Source organism: Pholis gunnellus, assembly GCF_910591455.1.
Source record: "Pholis gunnellus genome assembly, chromosome: 9".
Lineage (NCBI taxonomy): Eukaryota > Metazoa > Chordata > Actinopteri > Perciformes > Pholidae > Pholis > Pholis gunnellus.
Genome location: NC_136535.1, coordinates 15,251,627 through 15,276,302, shown reverse-complemented (window position 1 = coordinate 15,276,302; position 24,676 = coordinate 15,251,627). Strand labels below are relative to the sequence as shown.

Sequence of the window (24,676 nt, the reverse complement as noted above, 5' to 3'; positions counted from 1 at the left end):
CGTCACTCACAGCTAATGGATGTCTTTACCCAGTATGCCTACAATGACAGTTTCAATGACAATGAAACATGGAGCTTCAACAAAACAGATCAAGAGCAGAAGCACCCTTACAACTACTATGCCATGCTGCTTACTCTGCTCATCTTCGTCATTGTCTTCGGCAACGTGCTGGTGTGCATAGCTGTGTCCAGAGAGAAGGCCCTGCAGACCACCACCAACTACCTGATTGTCAGCCTTGCTGTTGCTGACCTCCTGGTGGCCACACTGGTTATGCCCTGGGTTGTCTACTTGGAGGTAGGATACACAATATTTACACACATACTGCATACTCTTTGTACATAGATAACTTGACATGCTCTGAGCAGCCGACACGCTCTCCACATCTGTAAAGCTACAGATTACATCGTTTTCTCTGTGTTATCTTTTGTCATTGAAAACACAATAAAGTCATTTGCAGGAAAAGAATCTATGAAAAGATTCCTGTTTTTATAGTATCTCCATTAAAACGGATGTGTCTACCAACAACAACACATCAGAAGGTAGGCTCTGAAAGCAAGAAACACAAAATGAGCAACATTAAAGACAGAATACCATTTGGCATTAGAAAATAGGACAGCATGTTATGCAAACAACAGGCATTTATATGAAATCTGGTGCCAGAAAAATACTGGTGAAAAGGGTTTTTCAGCCAAGCAAGCCGTCCGCAGTTATCAGCAGGTCAGAGGCTTAAGGTGGCACAAGGGTGACGGCTGATATGTTCACATCGGCATTGTAAATATCAGACCTGCAGTGGTTAAAGACCTGCAATGTAGCAACACTGACAACATCAAAATGTCAGACTGGTGTATTCAGTCAGAGGTCAGATGTCTATGAATAATTTTTCCTAATTCTGGGATATATCATTTTGCATTCACTGCTGTGTGGGATAATGCAGACCTGCTTTTCTGTTTGTTTCTTTAAAGCAGACACATCAATGCCTGCTAACCAGTGCAACCTAAAACAGAACAGAGACTCGGGTCTGCATAAAATAATCTCCAATCTACTGAATCAATAGCAAGCAGGATGTGAGCTATTTTTCAGACGAGTCTCTTTCTATCTCTTGATCGTTGCTCATTTCTTCTGTCTATCTTCTCACTCCCAGCATTATTTCTGACCATCAGGCTTTAGGTCACGCTGTCTGATGTAGAGAAAGGCAAACTAAGACTACAGGGACTCTAATCCTCCTGTGCCTCTCAGTGATTCATGATGATTATGACACTGATCAGATTACAGTGTTTAAATCAATAGGGTGTCACGGTGTCTGCCTGTCTCCGTGGATGTATGTTTGTACATACAGCACAGTGGTGACTAGCATTGTATCAAAGTAATCTTACAGGGATAGCAGGGAAGCTGATCAAAAGCTTGTTTACCACAAAGTATGCAACCTGCAAAACAACCTTTGTTTTTTTATCAGAATTATTTACTTGGGCAGCTGAGGCCACACAGAGGGAGCCTACATTAAAGCAATGTAGAAATGAGAAAAATTACAATTTACCTCATATCAAAGCTCCAAATTGTAGCATAAAAGATTCTCTACAAAATATGAGTTTTGATATCATAGCAGAGAAGTGAGTCCCTGATGGTGTAAGGTGTTATAGCTGCACAGGTGGACAACACTTTTTGAGAGGGGTGATCCCTTGAGCCGCTCTGAAACTTCCATCGAATATAAGTAACACAACAGTGACACAAATGTGCCAGTTGTGTTCCCTGTATTGTTATAGTACTGGAGACATGCAAACAGCACGAGGTTACCAAGATGCATATGCAGCAGTCAGCTGCTTTCTTGTTTCTGCCGGCATCCCTGCTTCTTTCAATTTATCTTTGGGAAAAACACACTATATTTCGTCATAATAAAGACAGGAGCAATCATCAAACACAGAACTTGTCATCACACATTTTTGTGGTCTCCAACCCGAGATAACCATGACATCATTACGACATCGACAGGGTAATTTTCTCAGCTCACACCAGAGCCACAGATGACATATTCAATTATTGTCACAGGCTGAGTAGTACTCCTAATGATGAGTATACTGTCAGTCATGTGTAAAATGACAGAGTGCCCTTTTAAAACAGAAAAAAATACACATGATTTAAAAGTTTAAAATGTATCTTCTGACTAATTTGTCATCACACTTTGAGCAATCTGGTGTTTCTTATGTGTTCTGTTCCTTGAGCTCATTTAAACTGGACACAGTGAGGGTGGATCGACAGTGCAGGATTGATGCTATTTTTCTCAAGTTATCTAAATGAATGTCGACACATTTAAATTTCAAATTTTGTCACACATTATTTATGTGAGCCACAGGAATCCATATCTAGATCAAAGAGTGCCATGATTATTATTTTATTCAGGCTTACCATATAATTGATTCTGGCTCCATCTTGTTCTCCTGAACACTGTTTGGGGGGGGGGGGGGGGGGGCTTATGGTTTCCTGTGCCAATAATATAGAGAACAGACCTGTTTTAAGTTCAGTTCAGTTTCACAAGACTCCAACCATCTTCTTTTTTCATCCTTACACACTAAGAACTCCACTTTGGGTGAAAGCCTCCTCAGATTCATATGCTGAGAACTAAATACTGGCGTTTTTATCAAAGTCAAAATGGATTATCCAGCATGTGTTTGGAGTGGGATGCTCAACTGCTAATGTGAAGTAACATAGACAGAGAATTGTATAAATCCTTGAAAATAAGAATATTAGGTAGGAGGAGGAGGACGAATCATGCAGCTTCAGATAATGACAAACAAACACTTTGCTGCACAATGTTGTTCTTTTGTTTGTCTCTACTTTGTTACAAATAACAACCTCCAATGCCACTGCAAATATGCACTCCGTTTTCTTCTTTATTTATGGCAGACATTTTATTTTTGATATTCTAGTGTGGCTGTGACTAAGTTTGTCCTGTTAATAATGTATCAGCATGAACTTTAGTGAGAGCTTAGTCACAGAGTGTGGGCAGGGCATTCTACTTGCCCTTTATTGTTAAATGCTGAATTAGCATTAATTGCCACAGTTTTCGCTTTCTGTCAAGTGTGACTGATTTAGAGAGCATATGGAGAGAACTTTGTGCATGGCTTGAGGATTCAGAGCTTGTTTAAAATCAGTGAATTAAAATAGTTTTTTTAATTAGTGGATTTCTTAGTCATTCACCTTTTGGAATGATTATCAAATGATGTAGTCCCACATAAATAAATGTAATTTAAAAATATCATCTTTGAAATATTATTTGCTCATACAGAAATGTTTTAATATTTAAGGTAGTGTAGTATATTTCATGCAGCAGTGATGTTGAAGTGATGATCGAAGGAAGCTCCGCGGACACTGTTCTTGATATCATAATGAAGTTTATTACAGCAAGCAACACATGTCATACGGCCGGTCGACACGGCCGGAGAGTCTCAGCCAATTCAAAATGACTCTGCCGACCAGAGAGTCTTCATCCCCTTAAATACAGATGATGCTGTCCTTTCCAGGACCCCTAATAAAACATGTCTCAGACATGGGCCTCCTGCTCCTCCTCGTATGCCTGCTCTGATAATATAAAACATCTGTACATGTCACAGGGCGCATAAATTAAGGACATGCCTCCTACACTCCATGCATCTGCTCCTGGAAAGGACAGAGTTCATGCACGTATGCTGTTTCATAAGTATTGAGGAAAATACACTACATATTCCCCCCTTCGAGACTTACACAAAGTCTCGAAAAAATAAAAGAAGAGAACATACAGGTGCATAATCATGACAAACAAACAACCCGTCATACAGCATATTTTTAACATTAAAGCAACTGTAAGGAGTATAAAAGTGAGAGTGAAAAACCTGTCAGGCAGCTAATTTTTCTTGAACAATGTAGACAGGAAAATTCCCTCACGGTCCCTCTGCCAAGGCAACCATACATAGTACTCCATATCACTGAAATGACGAATTTAAACGAATTGTGTAAGGAAATGACTTAAACAAATACATATGGAACTCTCAGCAAATCAAAACAAAACAATGTCCAAAGTCAGGCTGGTCGACCCATCGCACCTTTCGATGGACCTTTTCCTGCCTATCCCCCTGTCCCTAAACATCGAAGAAAACAAAGAAAACATCCGAGGTCCCATTACATTTAGAAAAAATCATTTCCCAAGTATTTAATACATAAAGAAGAAAATTCATTTTTTATTTGACTAATGTAACCTATAAGAGAAGACATAAGAATGTATATCACTGCAGTTTCTCAGCAGCCTTGACTCTCAGTTGTAGTATCGATGACGCCTTGAATCTGGATGTTGTATCGCCAGTCCACGTTCAGAGTCCTTCAGACCATTCGTATGTTCATGTTTGAAGTGTCTGAATCCATTCAGCCCCTCGGAGTCCCTGACAATCCACCACCCTTACAGTGGTCTTCTCCCCTCATATGTACTAGAATGAAAGAAAAGAAAACCAGTATCCTTTGCATACAGAACAGATACAGATCAAAACATCACTACAGAATAAGAACACTTCTATAAGTAAAATGTGAAATTAAAATGTGAAATTATAAATCATATTGTCCCTTTATCATATTGTTCATTTGTTTCTATACCCCCCCCCCCTTCGAGACTAAACAAAGTCTCGAAAGAGTAAGACAAAATCAACACTACAAACTACCCAAGCTATAACAGAGGTTAATAATAGGATTATAATAGTGTACGATTTTTCAGAACACCATTCATTCTTTCGCACATCCCTTGACTTTGCAGATGATAGACTGCACCAAGATGCTGTTTAATTCCTAATTTTTCAAAATCAATTTCACCGTCTTATCCACAAACTCTTTTCTATTGTCTGAGGATATTTTATCTGGAAGTCCCCACCTGCTTGTGACCTTTTTTGCATAAGAACTTGGCAACCGATTGAGCATCTTTTTTCCTTCAATCGGTTTTATCATGTCAACATAGTCCACAACGAGTTCACGCATAGGACCCCTTGGAGTTGGGATGTAACCAGGAGGAACCGTCACTCCCCTCCGAACATTGTTTTTCAGACAGATTACCTGCCTATGACATAATCAATCTGTTCAAGCAAACATGGTGACCAAAAACCATACTCCCTTGCAATCTTTCTCTTAACTTCCCCCCTGCAACGTGAGCTAACCCAATCGCCTACTGAATCATCAGAAATCTCCTCCTGACCAGTTGCACTCGTGGGCAAAATGGCCTAGTTGTCCACAAGTATAACATTCGTTTGATTGCTGTTGAAAGTTTGGATTTAACCTTCCTTCTCTTCCGAAGTTTCTTTGATCTCTTCCTCTCCAGGACTGCGCTTGATCAAAAGCTGGCTGTGGGTAGGAGACGACTGGAACCACCGGCGGTGGCTGGAACGAGTGGAACTGAGTCTGGTTCGGCTGTAGTTGTGGTACTAGTTGATTTAGTGGAGACTGATTCTGCATAACCAGCGCCTGTTTCTTTTCCGTCTTCTTATTATCCATCAGTTGTATTTGATTAAGTTTCCTGAGGGTCTCTTGGTCCTCGTCTTTCTGATCATGTTCCTTTTTCCTATACAGCTCCACTTGGTGGGCTATATGATCCGTATACACACCCTTTGCCATGCTTCCAAGACCAACCACCTCTGCCAACTTGCTTCTCACTGGCAGGGGCAACCCCTTCTGTATTCTGGCTCGCAAAATTGACTGCTCCATTTGATTCAACTCCGGGTCATTTCCTGTGACATTTCTCCACACTTGATGAACTCTCGACACATAGGCCCTCGGGTTTTCTTCCTGTCCCAGTGGTTCAATGAAAATATTGTCAGGATGTACATTTGTCGGAAATGTTTCTTTCAGCGCCTTGCACACTTGACCTCTACTTGCAGCAAACAGCTCTGAATCATTCACAGCAGTTCCCACATATCGATTGAGTCCAGCTTTCTGTAGAATCTCTCCCATAGCATGAACTCCCAAGAGATTGGCCAAGAGTCTCTTGATATCTCCCATGGCCGGATGCTCTCCCATCATGATCTCTTCCAACTTTGAAATCCAAGGATGTGCTCCATCTTGAAGAGTAGGTAACTTTTCAAGTATGCTTGACATATCTGTATTCCGCCAAGGCTTGTACTCCATGCTCTGTCCTCGGATGACCACTGGAAGGAGTTTGTGGGGTGTCGACTGTTTTCTAGAGCGCAATCCATCTTTCATGGCCGATCGTTTGGAGCTTTCTTTCTTGTCCACCTTGTTTCTGATCTGGTAGTCCCCCTCCTGGATGATCACTGGAACTTGAGGATAGATTTTCTTAGACTTCGCCCCTATCTCATAAGGTGGCGGTCCCTTCACTGGGTTCATATGTGAGAACACTGAATTGGTGTCTTCCATCAGTTTTTCTGTTAGTTTTGTATTTTGTTTTCTTTCTTCTGCATCTTTGTCCCTCTTATCGTTTGCAGCTTGGATCAGTTTCTGTCCCTCATTTTCAAACAACTGGAGAATGCCAAGCTCCACTTGCCTCTTCTCTTTGCGTTTACTCCCCTTTTTTCCCTTCTTTTGCTCTGCCTTGTATGTGGATACAAGTACCATCATTACTTTAATTACATCTGGGTTAAGCGTACCCTCCACTGGCCATGGTTGGTCAATTTCAGGCCAGCGTTTATGCCATTTTTCCGATATTTTTGCAATGTTTGCGATGCCTCTAATTAAAGGATTATTCTTCTGTACTACATCAACAGGAGTGATTACTTTTGGATTTTTAGTGTCCTTTTTCCCCATTATAACGGCTTCCTTATGTTCCGCTATTGTACTTTAAGAAGTAATTGCTAAACTTAAAACTACTCAAGGCTATTTAGATTACTTCCTCCCCCCTTTTCTTCCAAAAAATCAATTAACCAATTAACCAAAAAAATCAATTAACCAAAAAATCAATTAAGCAATTAAGCAATCAATCAATCAATCAACCAATCACGAAATTTAAACAATTTAAGCACCCAAGCAATCAAGCAATTAACCAACTAACCAACAGTCAATTAACCTATTAACAAATCAACCAAACAACAAATTACCCCATCAATTAATTAACCAATATATCAATTTGACAATGCCAAAGGAGCAAGAGCTCATTAATGCAATATCACAACCCAAAGTCCACTCATAATGTTTGACAAAAGATCACGCGCTCCCACAAGTGACTGATTGTCACCAAATGTGGACTTGTCTCTGTAAGACAATCGTCTAATTATCACCCAATATTCAGCTCAAATCGTCAAACAGTCACAATACTGAATGTCCACTACAGCACAGATCAGAGCAAACCACGCACAAATAACAAATTGACATCTGCAATCGCCAGCAGAGTTTAGACAAAACAGTCATTCGCCATTAATTAATTAAATGCATTAACTGGTCAGTCAGTTGCCAAGTTTTCTATTTATTTACTTATTTATTTCTCCTAATTGTTTAGAGCATGTATTCTTTCATGTGTGTTTGAGCAGGTCAGTATCCTTTTAGGCTTATAAATGAAAGCAGGTTAAAAATGTGTACCATCCCTATTAATTACGACTGAGAACACATACACACATGGAAAATGCAGGTTTTGTTTTTGAAGAGTTTGTGGATAAGTACCGGCCCTTTGTGGATTGAAACAGAAGTCTCCCAGTAGACGTCAGCAAGCCACACTCCGTGAGGCACCGGCCCTCTGTCTTGTCTTCAGTCTTAATTCTCATTCATCGTAAATGACATAAAGACAAGAAAACAGGCAATGATTTAGTCTCTTATGAACCCTTAGGTCCCTTTAACAGCATCATAAACTTTATTCCTAAATGAAACCCCTTCCCTATGAAACAAACAGTTCAAACGGCAAAGGAATTTTCTGTATCTCCCAAGAAAGTTTTATTGTCACTTGAGCACATTCACACACACACCTTCCGACCTCTGTCTGGAGGGACTTTTTAGGCGTGTGAGGGGGGTTCGGTGGGCTACCCTTCTGAAACGAAGTTCATTGTGTACTCAATAACTCATTTGTTATATTACGTCCCTTTTAAGAAGAGCTCATGTTGTATTTATTAACTCATTCAATTCCTTACGTCTTCTCAAAAGAAGCTCATTTTTATCCAATACCTCGTTTAATTCATTACGTCTTCAAAAAGAAGCTCATTTCATTTTATTAACTCACTTAGTTCATTACGTCTTCAAAAAGAAGCTCATTTCATTTTATTAACTCACTTAGTTCATTACGTCTTCAAAAAGAAGCTCATTTCATTTTATTTATTTGTTAACTTGCTTAATTCAATACATCGGGCAACATATCTGTCCTTACAAGTTATTAAATGTCCCATTCTCAAATCACAACCGTTATATGATTATTCAATCATAATGTGTTTTTTCTTTTAACTTTAAACATGTCTTCTCCTCCTCTGCAGCTCTCACAGCACACAGCTGGAACACATCAGCAGCCAGATCTCACACACACACACAATTTCACCCGGTAGCAAACGCACACACAATTTCACCCAGCTCTGCTCCAAAGTAAACACCCGATATTCAGAGCACACACACATTTCTCTATCCCAAGAAACACCACATTTGCACAACACAGACACACAGCATGCTTTTTGCCGCTTTTTTCCTTTATTTTCTTATAAAATTTCTGCTACCTCTGAGATGTAAATATCCGATGAGAGGCTGCATCAGACACCATTCGTCAACCAATGCCAGAGTGGTAACAGTCAATCGAATTTCTATTCTACATTCTCCAGTTATCAAACTGACCATAAGGTGTTGTTCCAGGTTTTGTCGGCCCGTACTACAGCTCCTTCACCGAGGGCTTCTATCCTATCTGATTTGCGGCAATTCTATATGATCATTTCCTTTAAGCTTATCCCTCTCTCATTACTCTGTCTCTTATCCCTTTTTACATTTAGTTATTCAAATTACCTGGATCCAGGTTTCCCCAATTTTGTCTTTCTAACTTAATTCCTGACTATGTCAAAGCCATCGTTACACAGTGGCTAATATGCATGTCGTACCATTAAGACTGTGTGGGCCCACTCTCATTAATCTAGCACGATACTATTTAGCACCCTTATCGTTACAATGAAGCTATTCTAATTCATTCCTTATTTCTCATACTTCTTTTCTTCACTTCTTATCTTCTCTATATTCATTCCCCCCTATTTGCGTATTCCCTTACGCAAATAAAATCAAATTTAGCACGGAGTTACACTTCCAAAATCAAATCAACAGCACATGTTCACAAAGAGGTCCCTATTTTACGGTATGACCAAGCAATCAACATACAACAGCCCCAATGACTGATCAGATCGAGGGAGCTCACCGTATATGAAGTTGATGGAGGAATCGCAGGTCACATCCGAGCTGCTCGTGACGCCAAGTTTGTAGTATATTTCATGCAGCAGTGATGTTGAAGTGATGATCGAAGGAAGCTCCGCGGACACTGTTCTTGATATCATAATGAAGTTTATTACAGCAAGCAACACATGTCATACGGCCGGTCGACACGGCCGGAGAGTCTCAGCCAATTCAAAATGACTCTGCCGACCAGAGAGTCTTCATCCCCTTAAATACAGATGATGCTGTCCTTTCCAGGACCCCTAATAAAACATGTCTCAGACATGGGCCTCCTGCTCCTCCTCGTATGCCTGCTCTGATAATATAAAACATCTGTACATGTCACAGGGCGCATAAATTAAGGACATGCCTCCTACACTCCATGCATCTGCTCCTGGAAAGGACAGAGTTCATGCACGTATGCTGTTTCATAAGTATTGAGGAAAATACACTACAGTAGTCTCACTGAGATAAGGAGAGACCTAAGAATACAAATGTACATTCAAACAATTACGAAAGCTACATACAAGAACAACACATGTAAAGCCAGACAACCAACAATTGGGCTACAAAATTAAAAAAAGTCCAGTTTAAGATCAGCTTACAGTTCATTTTATTAAAAAAGATCATATACAAAACCAAGATTAATGTGTATCCATAGATGAATATGATCATCCATCCATCCAACATTGTGACACAGAGATAAATCATAAGTAGTATTTGACATGAAATATGTTCTTTCTTAACTGCTGTTTGAGTCTATACTTAGTCTTAGTTTTGTTATGCAAGCACCTAAACATTTCTGCTATGTCTTATATTTATGATGTTTTTTATGAAAGACAGACAAGTTAGCGTCAGTTTCCTTTCACTCTCACATTTAAATTTTTTAACCTCGTTCTCAGTTCCCCAGACCCTGTTATTGCATTTTCAATTTGCCAACACCTTACCTTTGCAAATTAAATCAGAATGCTGATACTTTCTAAATGATCATAGCTCTGCACAGTGTGTTGTTATAAATGGAGTTTAAAAACTCCCACAGTCTTTTAGCATATGTTTGTTTTGATTTCATTGCCTTTAAACAAGCATTATTATCCACCGAACGTGTTTCCCCACATTGATAGGAATAGATCCGTGTTGCAGCCACAAGGGTCTGTAAATGGTTTTCCGGTATTGTGAGGCTCTTTAATTTGTTACGGGCTGCAGCACTGATGTGGATGTAAAAATGCACGGTTGAGCGGGTGTAGCTGGTGAGAGGAGCTACCTGTGGATTGTCATATACATGTAAAGATCAAGAACAAGAAAATGAAGTGATGGGAGAGAAACAGAGGATAGTGTAGAGATACTGAGAAGACAAACTGAAGCAAAAGAAGAAGAGAGAAGAGGCCGTGCTCACTAGCAACCACAATAAGCTGTTGTTTAATATTATAAAGACATGTTTTAGTGACATAGATTTACCTGCCACAGAGAGGTAAGAGTTGCTCCCCGACTCTCATATCTCTTACCTTTTTCAGAGCCGTGGGAGGAAGCAGGTAGGATGTAGTGACAGGCAAGGTCGGTGGCATCGGACAGCTCGGCATCACCGATGATAGTGGTTTAATCAACGGGTTTGACTATGAATTTGAGAGCAAGAGTTTTGAATACAAAAAGGTTTCGATCACGTCTTAGATTGAAAGGCACCTGGAGCAGCGGACCAGGATGCATGTTAATGATCTCATTAGTCACTGCTTCTGTTACTGTCAATGTTATTCTGTACAGTAAATATATCCCCTATTACAAAAATAAAATCAGATAGTCGTTCCACCATGTCAGGTGTAACATTATTTTGATAACATTAATAGACTATTTGGATTCTGTGTATATTGTAAAATGCAACTGCAATTAATCACTTCAGTTGAGACAGCTCAAGCCTGTTCAATCTGTTTCCTATCAGACGCCACCATTTAAAACTCTGAACATTCTGATTTGTGTCGTGCTTATTCAAGCATGATAACTGCACGACAAAACACTAGCCGGGACTAAATGTACTGACTTAAATAAGCATGACACTCATTCATTATTTTATTCTTTAATTTCATTCATTTTTCTATTCCTCCTCTTGCTGTTATTGATGTGGAAATGTGAAAAGAAATACACAAGGAGGCTTTATTATCGTGATTGCTTTCTGATTGTTTTTCTCTTCTAGGTAGTGGGAGAGTGGCGCTTTAGCAAGATCCACTGTGACATCTTTGTCACTTTGGATGTGATGATGTGCACAGCCAGCATCTTCAATCTCTGTGCAATCAGCATTGATCGGTGAGTTTGCCAGTGCATAGGTTGTTTAGAGCTGCCTGTCATGCGTTCTTCATTGATTTTCGAAGGACATATTTAAGAGCATGACCATCAAAGCTCATATATCTATATACAGACTAAAAACGTTCATTGCACACCATTCACAACACCTTTATTTTATGTATATCTATATGGGCACTCGTCGTAATTACTGGCTGCCAGATGTTCCAGAGTTATACATTTGAATATCTTAAAATGCTGCAATATCTATAAAAGTGTGCATAATTTATTGAGACAAGTGCTCAGGAGAATGAAATCTAATGGCAAAGTCGTGGACTACTGCACACTGTCAGCACGAACTTTAATGAAGAAGCAGTTATGTTTCAGTCATAGACCAATGTCGTGTTGTAGACCAAAAATACAATAAAAAAGTAGGCTTTTAGATACAGACTTCAACCCCCTATCATAAGTTGGAAAATCACAGGAATACCTAAAACTACTACACATTTAGTAATTAATCTAAATTCATACATAAACCAATAATACATACTTAAAAAGATAAACGCATCGTTCAATAAAGAGAATGCAGTGTGAACCTCATATGAGGAAAAGTAGCTACAAAATATATTCTTTAACAAAAAGGTGGAGGACCGGCGACGTTGTATCTCGTCAAAATATGGAAACTGGAACAGCAGAAGCCGCTTCTTTCAAAGTTTTCCACTGTGCAAACACAGCCTTCCTTTTTCATTCCTTCAACCACCTTCTTGAAAAGATCAACATTGCAATATTTGAACATTTCCAAAAACCTGTTGATATCCTTCATAATGTTTGAGAGTAGCTGTGGGCATGCCTTTCTTTTGGGCATGCATCTTTACTCCACCTTTACAAACTGCTGGCTTGTTGGTTTGTGTACAGCGCACGTAAACAGGCAAGAGGCTGTGTGTCACAATGTGCTGTAAAAACTCCAATCGAGACACATTTTCCAAATGCGCTCTCGACATGTCCAAAATTCGTAGCCACAAAACTCAAATTATATCAGCACATCTTGAAATGCTCCATTCGGAGTAAGGCCTAAAACCTTCAGAGGGAATATGATGTTAATATGACCCGTATCAAATTAAAAACGTTGTCATATTCAGAATAATAGTGGAATATGAGTTCTAACACTGCACATCTGACCACACGCACATCTGACCACACCCGCATTCATCAGTGATGAGGTGCAGCAGGCTTGAAGCTTTCAGACAGAGAAGGCAGTGAAACACTCCTTTTTAGCCTGATGTTAAGATTATCTGTAATAATGGGGGAAAAAATCTATTTATTTAAAGGTCCAAATCCATTCAACCCTAATGGAAACAACTGTTAGATGTAAGAAAATATGTGTATGAAATATATGAAACTGAAAACATGTGTCAAGTTGATATGTTAATTGTGTTAGCAAGCTTACTTTCAAATTCTGCCAATATGGTGCAACATTTGCAAACCTTGACAGTCGTGTCTACAGCCACCAAAATGTGCTCTCCTATAGCTAGTTGTTGGTCTAAAAAAAATCCTGAGGGCAATATCCGGCAACTCACGAACTGTAACTGTGTGCTGCTTGTTGCAGCGCAGGTATTGTAAAGTGGATTGTTAGAGCTTTTCTGCTGCTGCTGAAAACAATGCAGTGAGAGTAAATCGATGCAGTAATGTTGCCTTTAAAACAAAACAATGAGCAGAAAGGGAACTACAAAGTTAAGTGATCATTCTCTGTGAGCGTGTTATTACGAGCGACCCCTTGCATCTACCTATTGATTTGTTTTAATATAAGAATATTGATTATAGCAGGGATAGGTACAAAGTTTTAGACAGAGTTCTAAATAAAAGGAGGTGCAGTTCACTACAGCACCTCCTCATCCTTAATGCCTTGTCCAAAAACTAATTGACTTCTTTAGTTGTGTAACTGGCATGATGACTTAATGAATAATGACACAAATGATCACAAATTGCTGAAGGGAGCGGAAAGCTCAAGCTTTCAATAAACTGTAGGAAGTAATCATGTAATGTTGACAACCAGAATATGTATTTAAAGTGTGAGAGCTATGTCCCTGATAGCAAGGACATAGAATTACCCATATTTGCCTTTTTTAGAATGATGTCAAGTTTAATTTGATGATTTTCTGCTTGGCTGCATTTTCAATCTTGAATCCATATGCAAAACAAATACTCACCGTCATCACACACATACACAATTTCAACTGTTACTGAAGTGGATGGATTACCGTAGAATGCTAATTTTTCGTATGTGGAGAAAAGCTTATCAAAAGCTACTCTGAATAATCTCATGGTCAGATCATTGTTTGTGGGTTTTTGAAATGAATGGTACAAGAGAGGAATAGCATCAAAAAAGAAAGAGCTTCGTTAGTTGTTCTGTTGTTAAAAGGATGAACGAATTTAGGCAAATCAGCTACTTACATCCTCTTTAAAAGCAGAAGACCATAGGCCATTAATATAACACATGCCAAATGTGATTTAACAGAACTTAAATGATGCTGCCAAAAGGCAGACTGTTTTTAAATTGAACCACAAGACACTTTACTATCATAAAGCTCTCAGTGAATCATAATGTGCACTTAAATATCAAGCATATCAGAGGAGTTAGCCTTCAACTTTAGTGACATGAATTAAGGCAAAATTAGTCACATCTGAATGTGTTGATAGTAAACTACTTCAAATTTCATGAGAAAAAACTAAATGCTGTTTGAACTGTGACATAAAATATGATTATGATGATCCTGAAAAAATAGGTCTGGAGTCATGAGAGTTTCTCTGACATCTCCAACGATTTGAGCTGTATGACCTGTGAATAAATGCAGGATATCCCTCTCATTTGGTCTGCAGAAAAGCATAAACATCTGTGGACTTGTCTTGCCTGTGCTTGGTAGCGTGTCACATTACATTACATTACATTACAGTTATTTAGCAGACCCTTTTATCCAAAGCGACTTACAATTCAAATTCTATCACATTTCTACACCTTAGGCACAGCTACGGGAGCAATTTTGTCACAAGATTTAATATGAGAGACAATATATTGCTTTTGTGATTGTTCTAATTAGAGGTATATTTACTATATGTGATTGGCAACCCTTCAATGACTTTGGATTATAGATTAAAAGCTGTACTGTACCAACACTTGATGTGGGATGCAAAATTGCACACCCCTTTTATTAAGAACTGCAGCTGTAATGCATATATCATGTATGCTGCTATTTATGGCAACTGTTATTCAACCATATGAGAAGAAAGGCCTTTATTCACATTAATGGTAACGATTTATTAATAATTAATCGAGCACAGCGCAGATTCTCCCTTTAATTGCATTAAATTCCCTGTGAAGTTGTCTTGTAAAAAAGTGTATTCTTGAGGCCTAACAAATGTGTTGAATGCATTTCCTTCCTTTCTCATAAGTCATTGACAAAGCTGACTTTATAGACACCATCTGACTGTAAATTGTTCTTGCATCTGTGTGTAAGTACACTGAGAGCAACTTAGACTATCTTTGTGTTGAGTTGTCCCTTTCTAGGGAAAAATTGCACGCTCAATTTAAATTCACAATGAATAACATAGTATTTTTCCTATGCCTGATCTTTTCTGAACCTATGTTTTCCTATATCTGTGTTGCCAAGTGTAATCTATATCCAGCCCCAAAATTGTGATTCAGGAGCATGTGAACGAAAAAATGTTAACTGTCAGTCATGTTCTGGAAATACACTTTTCTTTTGGCCTTGCAGCAGCACTGTATAACTTTTGGGCCTGTTGGTCAGGTTTTTCCATACCCAAGGCTTCTTTTACCCCAGACCTTGGTACAGTTCGTTGCACAACATCCTTGACAACAATTTCCTTAGATTTATTCTTATTTCTCTTGTGTGTTTCCATAAAGAAACCCAAACAAAACAGTCTTGTCTTTTAAACCAAATTGCACAGAAATCGATGCATGACAAGGGGTAAAAAACTGCCCCGGTGATTACAGCAAGCTCACTCATAAGGTCAACCAATGCAGCAAGCTTAAATCATAAGGTCTTTCCTGGGAGAAAAACTCTTCATGTTACAGTTCATCCTCTTCATGTAAACTGCTGTTCACAGCACAAAGCTGTTACCAAAGCGCCTGCCAACATCAAACACATCCTGATCAAAGATGACAGGCAAGATCTCTTGGTTTTACCACTTGTAGGCTTCATGTTCTCGGTCCCCTTTTGAGCTGAAATCCATTGATGAAGAAAGAGAACTAGTAAGAGAAAGGGAATACATTCAATAAAATGTAACCTGAATAAATTCAAACCATGCAAATTTTACGACAAAGATTTTTTTCATAGTTGCCCTGTTGTCTTGTAGAAAAGTGTTTTTTTTTAATGTTATTTTCATACATTCAAATAAAGTGGCTATTTTTTCTTCACCCCTTACAGTTACACAGCAGTTGCAATGCCAATGCTGTACAATACTCGCTACAGTTCCAGGAGAAGAGTCACAGTAATGATCTCTGTGGTGTGGGTACTATCTTTCGCCATATCATGCCCCCTATTGTTTGGCCTAAATAACACAGGTAAGAAAGGGTACGATTCTTACAATAAATGTTTTTTTTACGGTGTGTGACTTAATTGGTGGAGCAATAGCGATGCCATACTGTATTATTCATGGGTGCATCCACTGCACAGTATAGTACAGCATGTACAATATAGACACATTGTAAAGATACCTGATGCATCTTTTAAATTCTTGGCCATGTTTGCATTGCACATTCTACAATTCAGCATTGTGTTACAAACGTCAATATAAGCTACCCATGCCAGCAAACAATTACTTCATGTAACAAGCGAACTATATCCCTTTTAGGTTGCTTATTACACAAAACATGGGCTTTAATGTAGGATTACAGTTAAAGCAGATTAAGGGCTTCTAAGACTTGTTGCTGACCTGCTCCTGTGGCTCGATTCCTGTCTCTTTGAAGCTTCACTCATCCCTTTTGAGTGCATTGATGTGACGTTGTTTCTGCCGGTACTCAGATGTTTGGATTTATGAGCCCCACACCCGTTTTTTAGGTTGAGGAGTGACAGTTTACCACTGTGAGCTTTGAGAAATCTGAAAGCAGAGAACCATGAACAGCAGGAACCGCTAAAACTGAAGCAATTTGTTAATATGCTTTATCAACTTATATTTAACATATTTTTGTAGTTTTTACATTTTTTTTTTATTAAAAGCATGTAAAACTGTGGCGGGTGAGCACATTTGTCAGAGGTCACGATCGATCATTTCAAACACTTTAATTGATTACAATGACTTTCTATTTGTGTAAACAGACTGCATCCTCTGCAGTGCTTTTACCCAAAGCACTTTTCAATGTGCCTTCTATTCACCCACGCACACAGTCACAGGTTTGTGTGCTTGGCTGCATGCATGTGCGAGAGTGTACATTTGGAAAGTGATTCAAAATTAAAGGGATGTTTGTGCCAATTAGCATGTAACTTCCAAGTTGGGGGAATCAAGCACTGAAAACACTGGATCCTACATTTCCCATGATGCCTACGTCCTGTGTGTTAAACAGGTTTCCTGTTCTTAAAATGACATACAAATAACAAGAGTTATTTTGAAGGGTTATCTTTCAGACTGAGAATATATTATATTGTTGTCAAAGGCTGAATAGGAGTCCTACTGACCAGGGAACAGAATGTCACATGTAAAAGTGGGCTTCCCCTTTAATGGACAACCCGCTCTGTCTCCTGAGCCATCCTGAAGTGTGAAGATAGCAAGTTGTGAACATGAACTACACAATTACTGTGACATCTACAGTATCCATGACAACTGTTGCTATCTAAGCCTGTGTGGCAACAATTGTTGCTTAATGCGGAGCTGCCCTTTAGGGACTGAAGTGTACTGGGTCCATTTTTGCAAAGAGAAGTGAAGCCCTGCCACTTTCTGGTGGACCACCACCTTATTTCGGAAAGAAATATGTCTGGTAGTCAACAGCAAAATCGTTTGAATTGTGCCATGAATTACACATATGTTTGTCAATTTGAAATATAATTTTGCACGTCAGGAAAGTCGCATTTTGTAGTAAAACTAATAAAGTATAAAGACTGAAAATACCTCATTAGAAACACTACATTCGAAAAAGTTGCGTAGTTGACATCTCTAAATATAGCTACAAAGCCTGTGCGTTACATACTGGAATGTACATGAACAACTTCTTTTGCTACACTGTCACCTGTGTGTGTAAGTGTGTGTTTGTGTAGGTGTGTTTGTGTGTGTGTGAGTTCTGATGTGAAGGGAGTTAAATAGCCAGTGATTTTTCAGCAGTGATTTTTCTCAGGGCAAATTTGCCTGGCTTTAAAAGTAAATCAGCAACATCTAAAATTAACCAGTGCAGCCAGTTTACATTTGGGGTGATATCATCTGTACATTTGGCACCAGATAGAAGCCCGGTGGTAGCCTCCTCGATCAGCTTTAAGGCAGTTTTGAGTGAGGTAGGTTGGAATCAGGGATTTTATTGGTGTCAGGGAATGAGCGAGTTTTCAAGAGATTGAAATCAAAGAGCAACCCTTGGTTCTTAGCTGCAAGTTCAGGCCAAACAAAGTTCCCCATTTTATTGTCAAAGTTTTCCAAGAGTCACAGTGCAAAAAATGCAAAGAAACCAAAAAAAATAAAAAAGGAAAAGAAAATTGGGGTTTTGGGGGGCCTTTATTCACCCTTTGCTTATCTCCACAGCTACTCGTGATGAGTCTCTCTGTGTGATCGCCAATCCGACCTTCGTGGTATACTCCTCCATAGTGTCCTTCTATGTTCCCTTCATCATCACTCTGCTGGTTTATGTGCAAATTTATGTGGTACTGAGAAAGCGCAGGAAACGTGTCAACACCAAACCGAAGCAGCGCGTCTCTCAGGCTGCCCAGCCGGATGGGGCCACTTCGCTGAAGGTGAGCTTGCAATATAGCTGCTTTTACTATAGTCATAAAGTTATTTCGATTTCAAAATGAAACAGATTAATTTACACCTTTTATTATACTAGAGTCTTCATTTTTCTATACTGTGAGCATTTTGGAGAGATGTCTTTTACGACCAGTGTGAAAAAAGAGGTAATTTGTTTATTTATGAAACTGCAATCAATAATCTTCTCAACCCAATTACACTTGATGGTTTTATGGATGGTCATTGGATTACATAACAACATGCCATAAAGGGGAAAACCCAGACAAGAAGAGTATTTTTCTTTGTAAAAACATTGAGCCACATTAAAAGGGCAAGGCTCAGTTCTAACTCACACAGGCGCCGACCTCTACTGGACTTTATGGGTAATGCTCTCTTCCAATCATGAGCATGCGTTTACCCACTCACCCATATACCATAGACTGTATATAAGAAGTGGGCGTAGTCCTCGTGACGTCATTCGCTGGTTTGTGTACTGCCGTTATGAAGCCCAGAGTGTGGTGTTTTGGTTGCGCCATCTTGGCTTACGGCCGTCGCCATCTTGGCTTTTTGCAACAAGTGATTGAAAGTGACCATATTTTGACGAGGGAGTTGTGACAAAGAGACCCCATATACGGCTCTTGTAGTGGTAGGGACCTGTCAATTATAAGGTAGCCCGCCCTAAAGCATACTCTAAGCATAATTTACTGAATGAACATCATGCTCCATTGAAGAAGACTTGAAATTAGGGATTAAGACCATGAACCCATGTTTACAATCTTTACTGAGGTAATAAATAAAGTGAGAGGTAGGGTAATTTTGTCAAGAACTTCCATACAATCAAACTTATTTTTGCAACCAGAGCAGTTGCTCCGTGCTGGCCAGTAGAGAGAATGCAGGTTTAAGATACTTCCGCATTGGCTTCAGTTGTATCAGAACTGGAGGTTGCTGCCTGATTTGCACACTGACTGCCTACCTCCACAGATGGAGTTGCTGCTTCAAGAATCTCATCAGTGCCCATCTTCACAGGACCTGCTTTAAGTGTCTCGGCAAGGATCACGCAAAGAGTGGTGTTCAGCAATCACCAGCCTTCCCAGCATGCCGAGCACTGCCCAGGATTTGACGCCAGCAGCTGTTTACATCTAAAGCTTAGATCTGATGCTTTGCTGCAATGAGAGCGATCTGACGAGAATGACGCTGTCGAAGGCCCCGTTCCGGCTGCCAACGTTTCGCTGCTGCCTCCCGTCATCAATGATATGACACCGTCTCTGTCTGCAGATGATGAAGACAACATGTTTTCAGCATACAATACTTCGGTTTCCCATGGAGGTCCAAAGCCAACATCTCCCAGCTTGGACTTAAGTGATGACCACTGAGTGATGTTTCTAGCCACTGTGGGCTCCCGCCATTTGTGGTTGGGAATCAAATCATTCCTTTGAAAGGACAGAGATGATCTCCTTGGAGCCCCAGTTGTTACAGATAGACTCTTTGGATCAATTTCATCTGTCACTCAGCGCTTTAAGGAGAAATCACAGTTCAGCCGTCACCTGCAGCTCATTCGCCGTTAGGATTTAACGATTAGAATAAGAAAGCGTTGGCGGGATAGGGCACCCACTTCACTTCTCCCAGCAGTGCCCACAGCGCAGCCGAGGTGAACGATTCAGTTTTGAGCAAAGTGGGCAGCGGGTCTGCTTGGAGCAGAGAAATGACTGTCTAGGGAGCGTCTCAATAGTGTGGGACGTGTTTCCCAGGTGCCCCCAAACAACACAATGTTGAGGTTTTGCGCCTCCTTCCTCATTCCGTTTGATGTTGTTAATTAATGACTTTATTAATAAATAATAAATATCAAGATTTCATTTCATGCTGTTGATAATGTGAAAAATGTTTTGATTTGTATAACATATTTGCCCGCCATCGGCTGATGATGCAGACCTCAGCCTTTTCCACCCTGTTGTGGTCAATAGGGTGGAAAAGGCAGGCATCTCCTGGGTTAACGGTGGGATGTCTGGCAGTATTATTTTGGGTGAAATACACCTTTACAGCACCTGAAACCTGCAGGAGGGGAGTAAACACTTCTGTTCCTCGTCTGTTCCTCCTTCCTCTATATCTCCACACATGGAAAAAGGAGGGAGACACATTAACACAATGTCAGCTGCTGTGCTTACTGGTGAGCTGGGGACGCGTTCAACGATGCAACCTTGTCTACGGCCTGGCCATTTCTATATTCTCCCTCACTGTTAGGCGCTCGGGAACCAGAGGGATTTGAACTGCAGTGCAGGAATGTCTGCCAATGTCGCTGTAAGAGTAGTGACGCGACTGCATGCTATTGAAATGGATGGACAGGACATTGACACTGGGTTATTTTCTCCAGCTCCACAGGTTTCCCTTTTGTTCATGGGCATCAAAGAGGTGAATCTATCCTCCCACGAGGAAATGGATTACCTCTCAGCAGAGATCCAAGACCTGTTACAGAAACAGGCAGTGTCCGTCGTCCCCATTCGCCACAAACAGAGAGAAAAGGTTTACTCGGCCTATTTCCTGGTTCCCAAGAAGACAGGAGATTTCAGGCCTGTCTTGGACTTTCACGTCCTAGATCTAATCTCTCAATCTTCTGCGCCTGCAGAGGTGATTTGCCAGCCTTCATTTGGATGCAAGGAAGCACAAGCGACTTGGTTACCATTCCCCCCCTCCCTGACGGGTTGAGGAGGGAACTGCCTCGGAAGAGTGGTCATTCTGATAGCTTCAAGTCGCTGAATGGTACGCAGAAGTGACTCGGATGATGGTGGCCCAGCCCTGGACCATCCCCCAGTTCTGGGGGGATCAGGAGGTGGGGGCAATATGCACGCTGCCTATTCTGGGCCATCCTCTCCAGGCTTGGCTCCTGGGAGGAACAAGCTGAAGAGGACTGATCTGTCTGCTCAGGTTGTGCACACCATCCAGGTGGTCAGAGCGGGATGCACCATTGCATGTTAAAAGGCAAAGTGGTCAGGGTTCCAGCACTGGTGGGAGAAAAGGAGGCTGGATCCCCTGTTCTGTGTGGGGTCTATTCTCTCCTCTTTGCACTGTTGGCGAGAGACCTGTCTTTGTCCAACCTCGTGTGAAACGATTCCTGCAGGGGGTCAGGAGGCAAAGCTCGGTATTGCTTGCCTCCTCCAGTGGGAACTGCTATTGCTGCTTGTAGCCTTGGTGAAGGGTTCCTTTGAAACTCTTGAGCGCTCTTCTCTGCAAGCGTCATGTAAGGACCTATCCAAGAAATGCCTTGCAGTCTTTGTGAGTTAGAACAAACGTTACATTATTTAATTATTTATAAGCACAGGCAGAGCCCTATACCAAGGGGCCTTGCAGCTTCTATACCCATCGCTGAAGAGCGTGTGGTATAGCTTAGCAGTGGTTACGTTCTATAGGGCCAGCTTTGCTAATACCCATTGTAGCGGACCCCAGCCGGACAATGGTGAAGCTTACTGATGTTTCCAAAGGCCTTTATTTTGTTCAACTTTCATCCTTCCTTCGATGAACAGAAATATGTGTTTCTTCAGAAAACACCGTAAGAGCTACGGAACAGATACAACATAAATGAGCTCTTACGAGTTTAAACATTCAGGAAATTACATTTAAATGTACATGGGAACATCAAACACACAATAAACACACAATACCTTGTTCCCGTTCCAGCTAGGTGCTTAACCGTTAATTAAGAAACTGTTATTTCAGAAGAATATATTTTATAACACCTTTTAGTCTGCACCGTCAATTTTAGTACTTATGCGAAGTCAAGTTACAATACTCTGACGAGATTTAGATCCGTTTCCGATTTAGCCAAAATTACTTCAAAATAAAGGACCCAAAACGTAAAAAGGCACTTACAAAATAAAAGCCCGCAGGAAGTGATTAACTTAGTGTAGCGAGCAAAGTAAAAGGTTTGGAGGAAATAATCACATAACCTCTTAAGAGTCCTTTACACCCATTGAGTCTAGTGGAGGACTCTGCCTGTGCTTATAGAACTAAGGTTAGAACAGTGTAACCTCCGTTACACCGAAGGCATTTTAAGTGTTTTTCTTTCCCCCTGTATGTAAATGGTGTACTCTTGAACTTAAATCATGATGGGCCTTAAATAACTTTTGCATTTCTGATCATTGATTTTACTGACATAGTGCAGCTCAATTGGCTCTGCACAGGAAGTCAAGTAATACTTTTCATCCAGTGCACTGCATTACTCATGTCTTCACTATGTGGTGGGTGTGTGTGTGTGGGGGGGGGTGTGAGTGTGTGTGTGTGTGTGGGTGTTATTTAATGAGGTCAGGAAGTAAAACGGACATGGGAGTTTACAGGGAATATGGAATACACATTATTATACAATTTAATCTATGAAGCGGTTATATGGCAGCATATTGACTGAGAAAAAGAACATAATTTAAATAAAACACTGATACTGTCAATTGTTGGATGAGTTTGCATCATCTTGGTGAAATAACCTCAGACAACTGCTTACACTCTCAGGTGAATGGACTTGCAGCTGCAGTTGAAGCTGCAGATCAGATTGTTGTTAAACCACCTTTCTTTACCAGAGCTCGATGTAGCCTCACTTGACTCGGTAGGCTGTGGGACCTGTGCTTAGACAGCCCTTTTGTCAGTTGTGCTTTGACATTGTAACCTCTCCTTGCCTGACACGGCTATTTTCTTTTCAGGATAAGTGCACTCATCCAGAGGATGTGAGGTTGTGCACCATGATTGTTAAATCTAATGGGAGTTTTCCTGTCAACAAGAAGAAAGTGGTGTGTGCTCTCTTTTTGTCATTGTGTGTACTGCATTTTTTTTTTAAGAAGTTTAATTGTTGGAAACATTTTTGCTCTAACAGTAATATATTTATCAAGGTGTCGCCTTGAAGTTTTCTTCCATTTCTCATGAGAAAATATAGCTTGAAAAGGCACCTTGCTGTTTGTGTGAACACAGCAAACCTAAGCTAAAGACTAAAAGTATGATCATTTGTTATTTGTTTATTATTTTAAATGCCACCCATTGCCTGGATAAAACATTACCATCTGAATCGTTGTTTTTGTTTGTTGCGTAGATATTCATCAAAGATGTAGTTAATGAGGGGGAAGATCTGGAGCTGGATGAGCTGAACAACAGTGGCAGCAGCCAGAAACAGAAACAGAAACAGAAGCAGCAACCACAGTGTGCTCTTGGAGACACTCCGGCCACAAGCCACCAGCAACTGATGCCCAACAAGGCCAACGCTAGCCCCACCTCCACACCTCCCACACCTCCCACACCTCCTGAGGAAGGCCAGGAAGCAGAAAAGAATGGAGATCCTACCAAGGAGGCCCTCGGGGATCCAGCACCCATTGTTGCCAAAGCCTTCCAGACGCAGACCTTACCTAATGGCAAGACTCAGACCTCTGTGAAAACCATGAGCAAGAGAAAGATCTCCCAGCAGAAGGAGAAGAAGGCCACCCAGATGTTATCCATTGTCCTTGGTAAGTTGGTTTACTTGTAACTTAATTTTGTTTATACATTTCACCTTTCATCATTTACAATAAGTGACATAAAAGTCATAGCTGGACGCTATTCAAACTCATCAAGTCTAAATATTTGTTTCTCTTCTAATTTACCGCAAACTAATCGTGTAATGTACACTTACAATAGAAAACAAGTTTTCTTTTGCATAAGCCCCAAGCCCTCTTCGATCTAGGCTGCTTCTGTGTTTTTATTTCCATCTCAATTTTGTTTAGTAAGACCAAAAACGGAGCTGGAAAACAAGAAGGGCATTGATGCAACACAAATAAATTGTTCTAATACTTCTTATACTTAAAGTCCGACTCCCATACAACTACCCAAATTGGTGTCCAATATAAGAGCCTGCTTCTTCTTCACTTTTCTGAGTCTCTCTTTTTAATATTCCCATTTGTTCTTCTATCTCCTCAGGAGTATTCATCATATGCTGGCTGCCGTTTTTCATTACACATATCTTGAACACCCACTGCACAAAATGCAAGGTTCCCGCTGAGCTGTATAATGCTTTCACCTGGCTGGGCTACGTGAATAGTGCCGTAAATCCCATCATATACACCACCTTTAATGTCGAGTTCAGGAAGGCATTCATTAAGATCTTGCACTGCTAAACTGCAGCCTC

The 24,676-nt window shown here is 40.4% G+C and overlaps 1 protein-coding gene across 1 annotated transcript; it reads left to right on the top strand.

Moving 5' to 3' along the window:
- Positions 1-24,665, top strand: drd2a (dopamine receptor D2a; the record flags this gene model as incomplete). The annotated part of the gene is made up of 7 exons (XM_079165690.1): positions 1-294; positions 11,522-11,631; positions 16,050-16,186; positions 18,346-18,554; positions 23,229-23,315; positions 23,612-24,020; positions 24,469-24,665. The coding sequence occupies exons 1-7, from the start codon at positions 16-18 to the stop codon at positions 24,663-24,665; spliced, it is 1,428 nt and encodes a 475-aa protein (XP_079021816.1). The 5' UTR covers positions 1-15.
- Between the last annotated feature and the right edge of the window lie 11 nt (positions 24,666-24,676).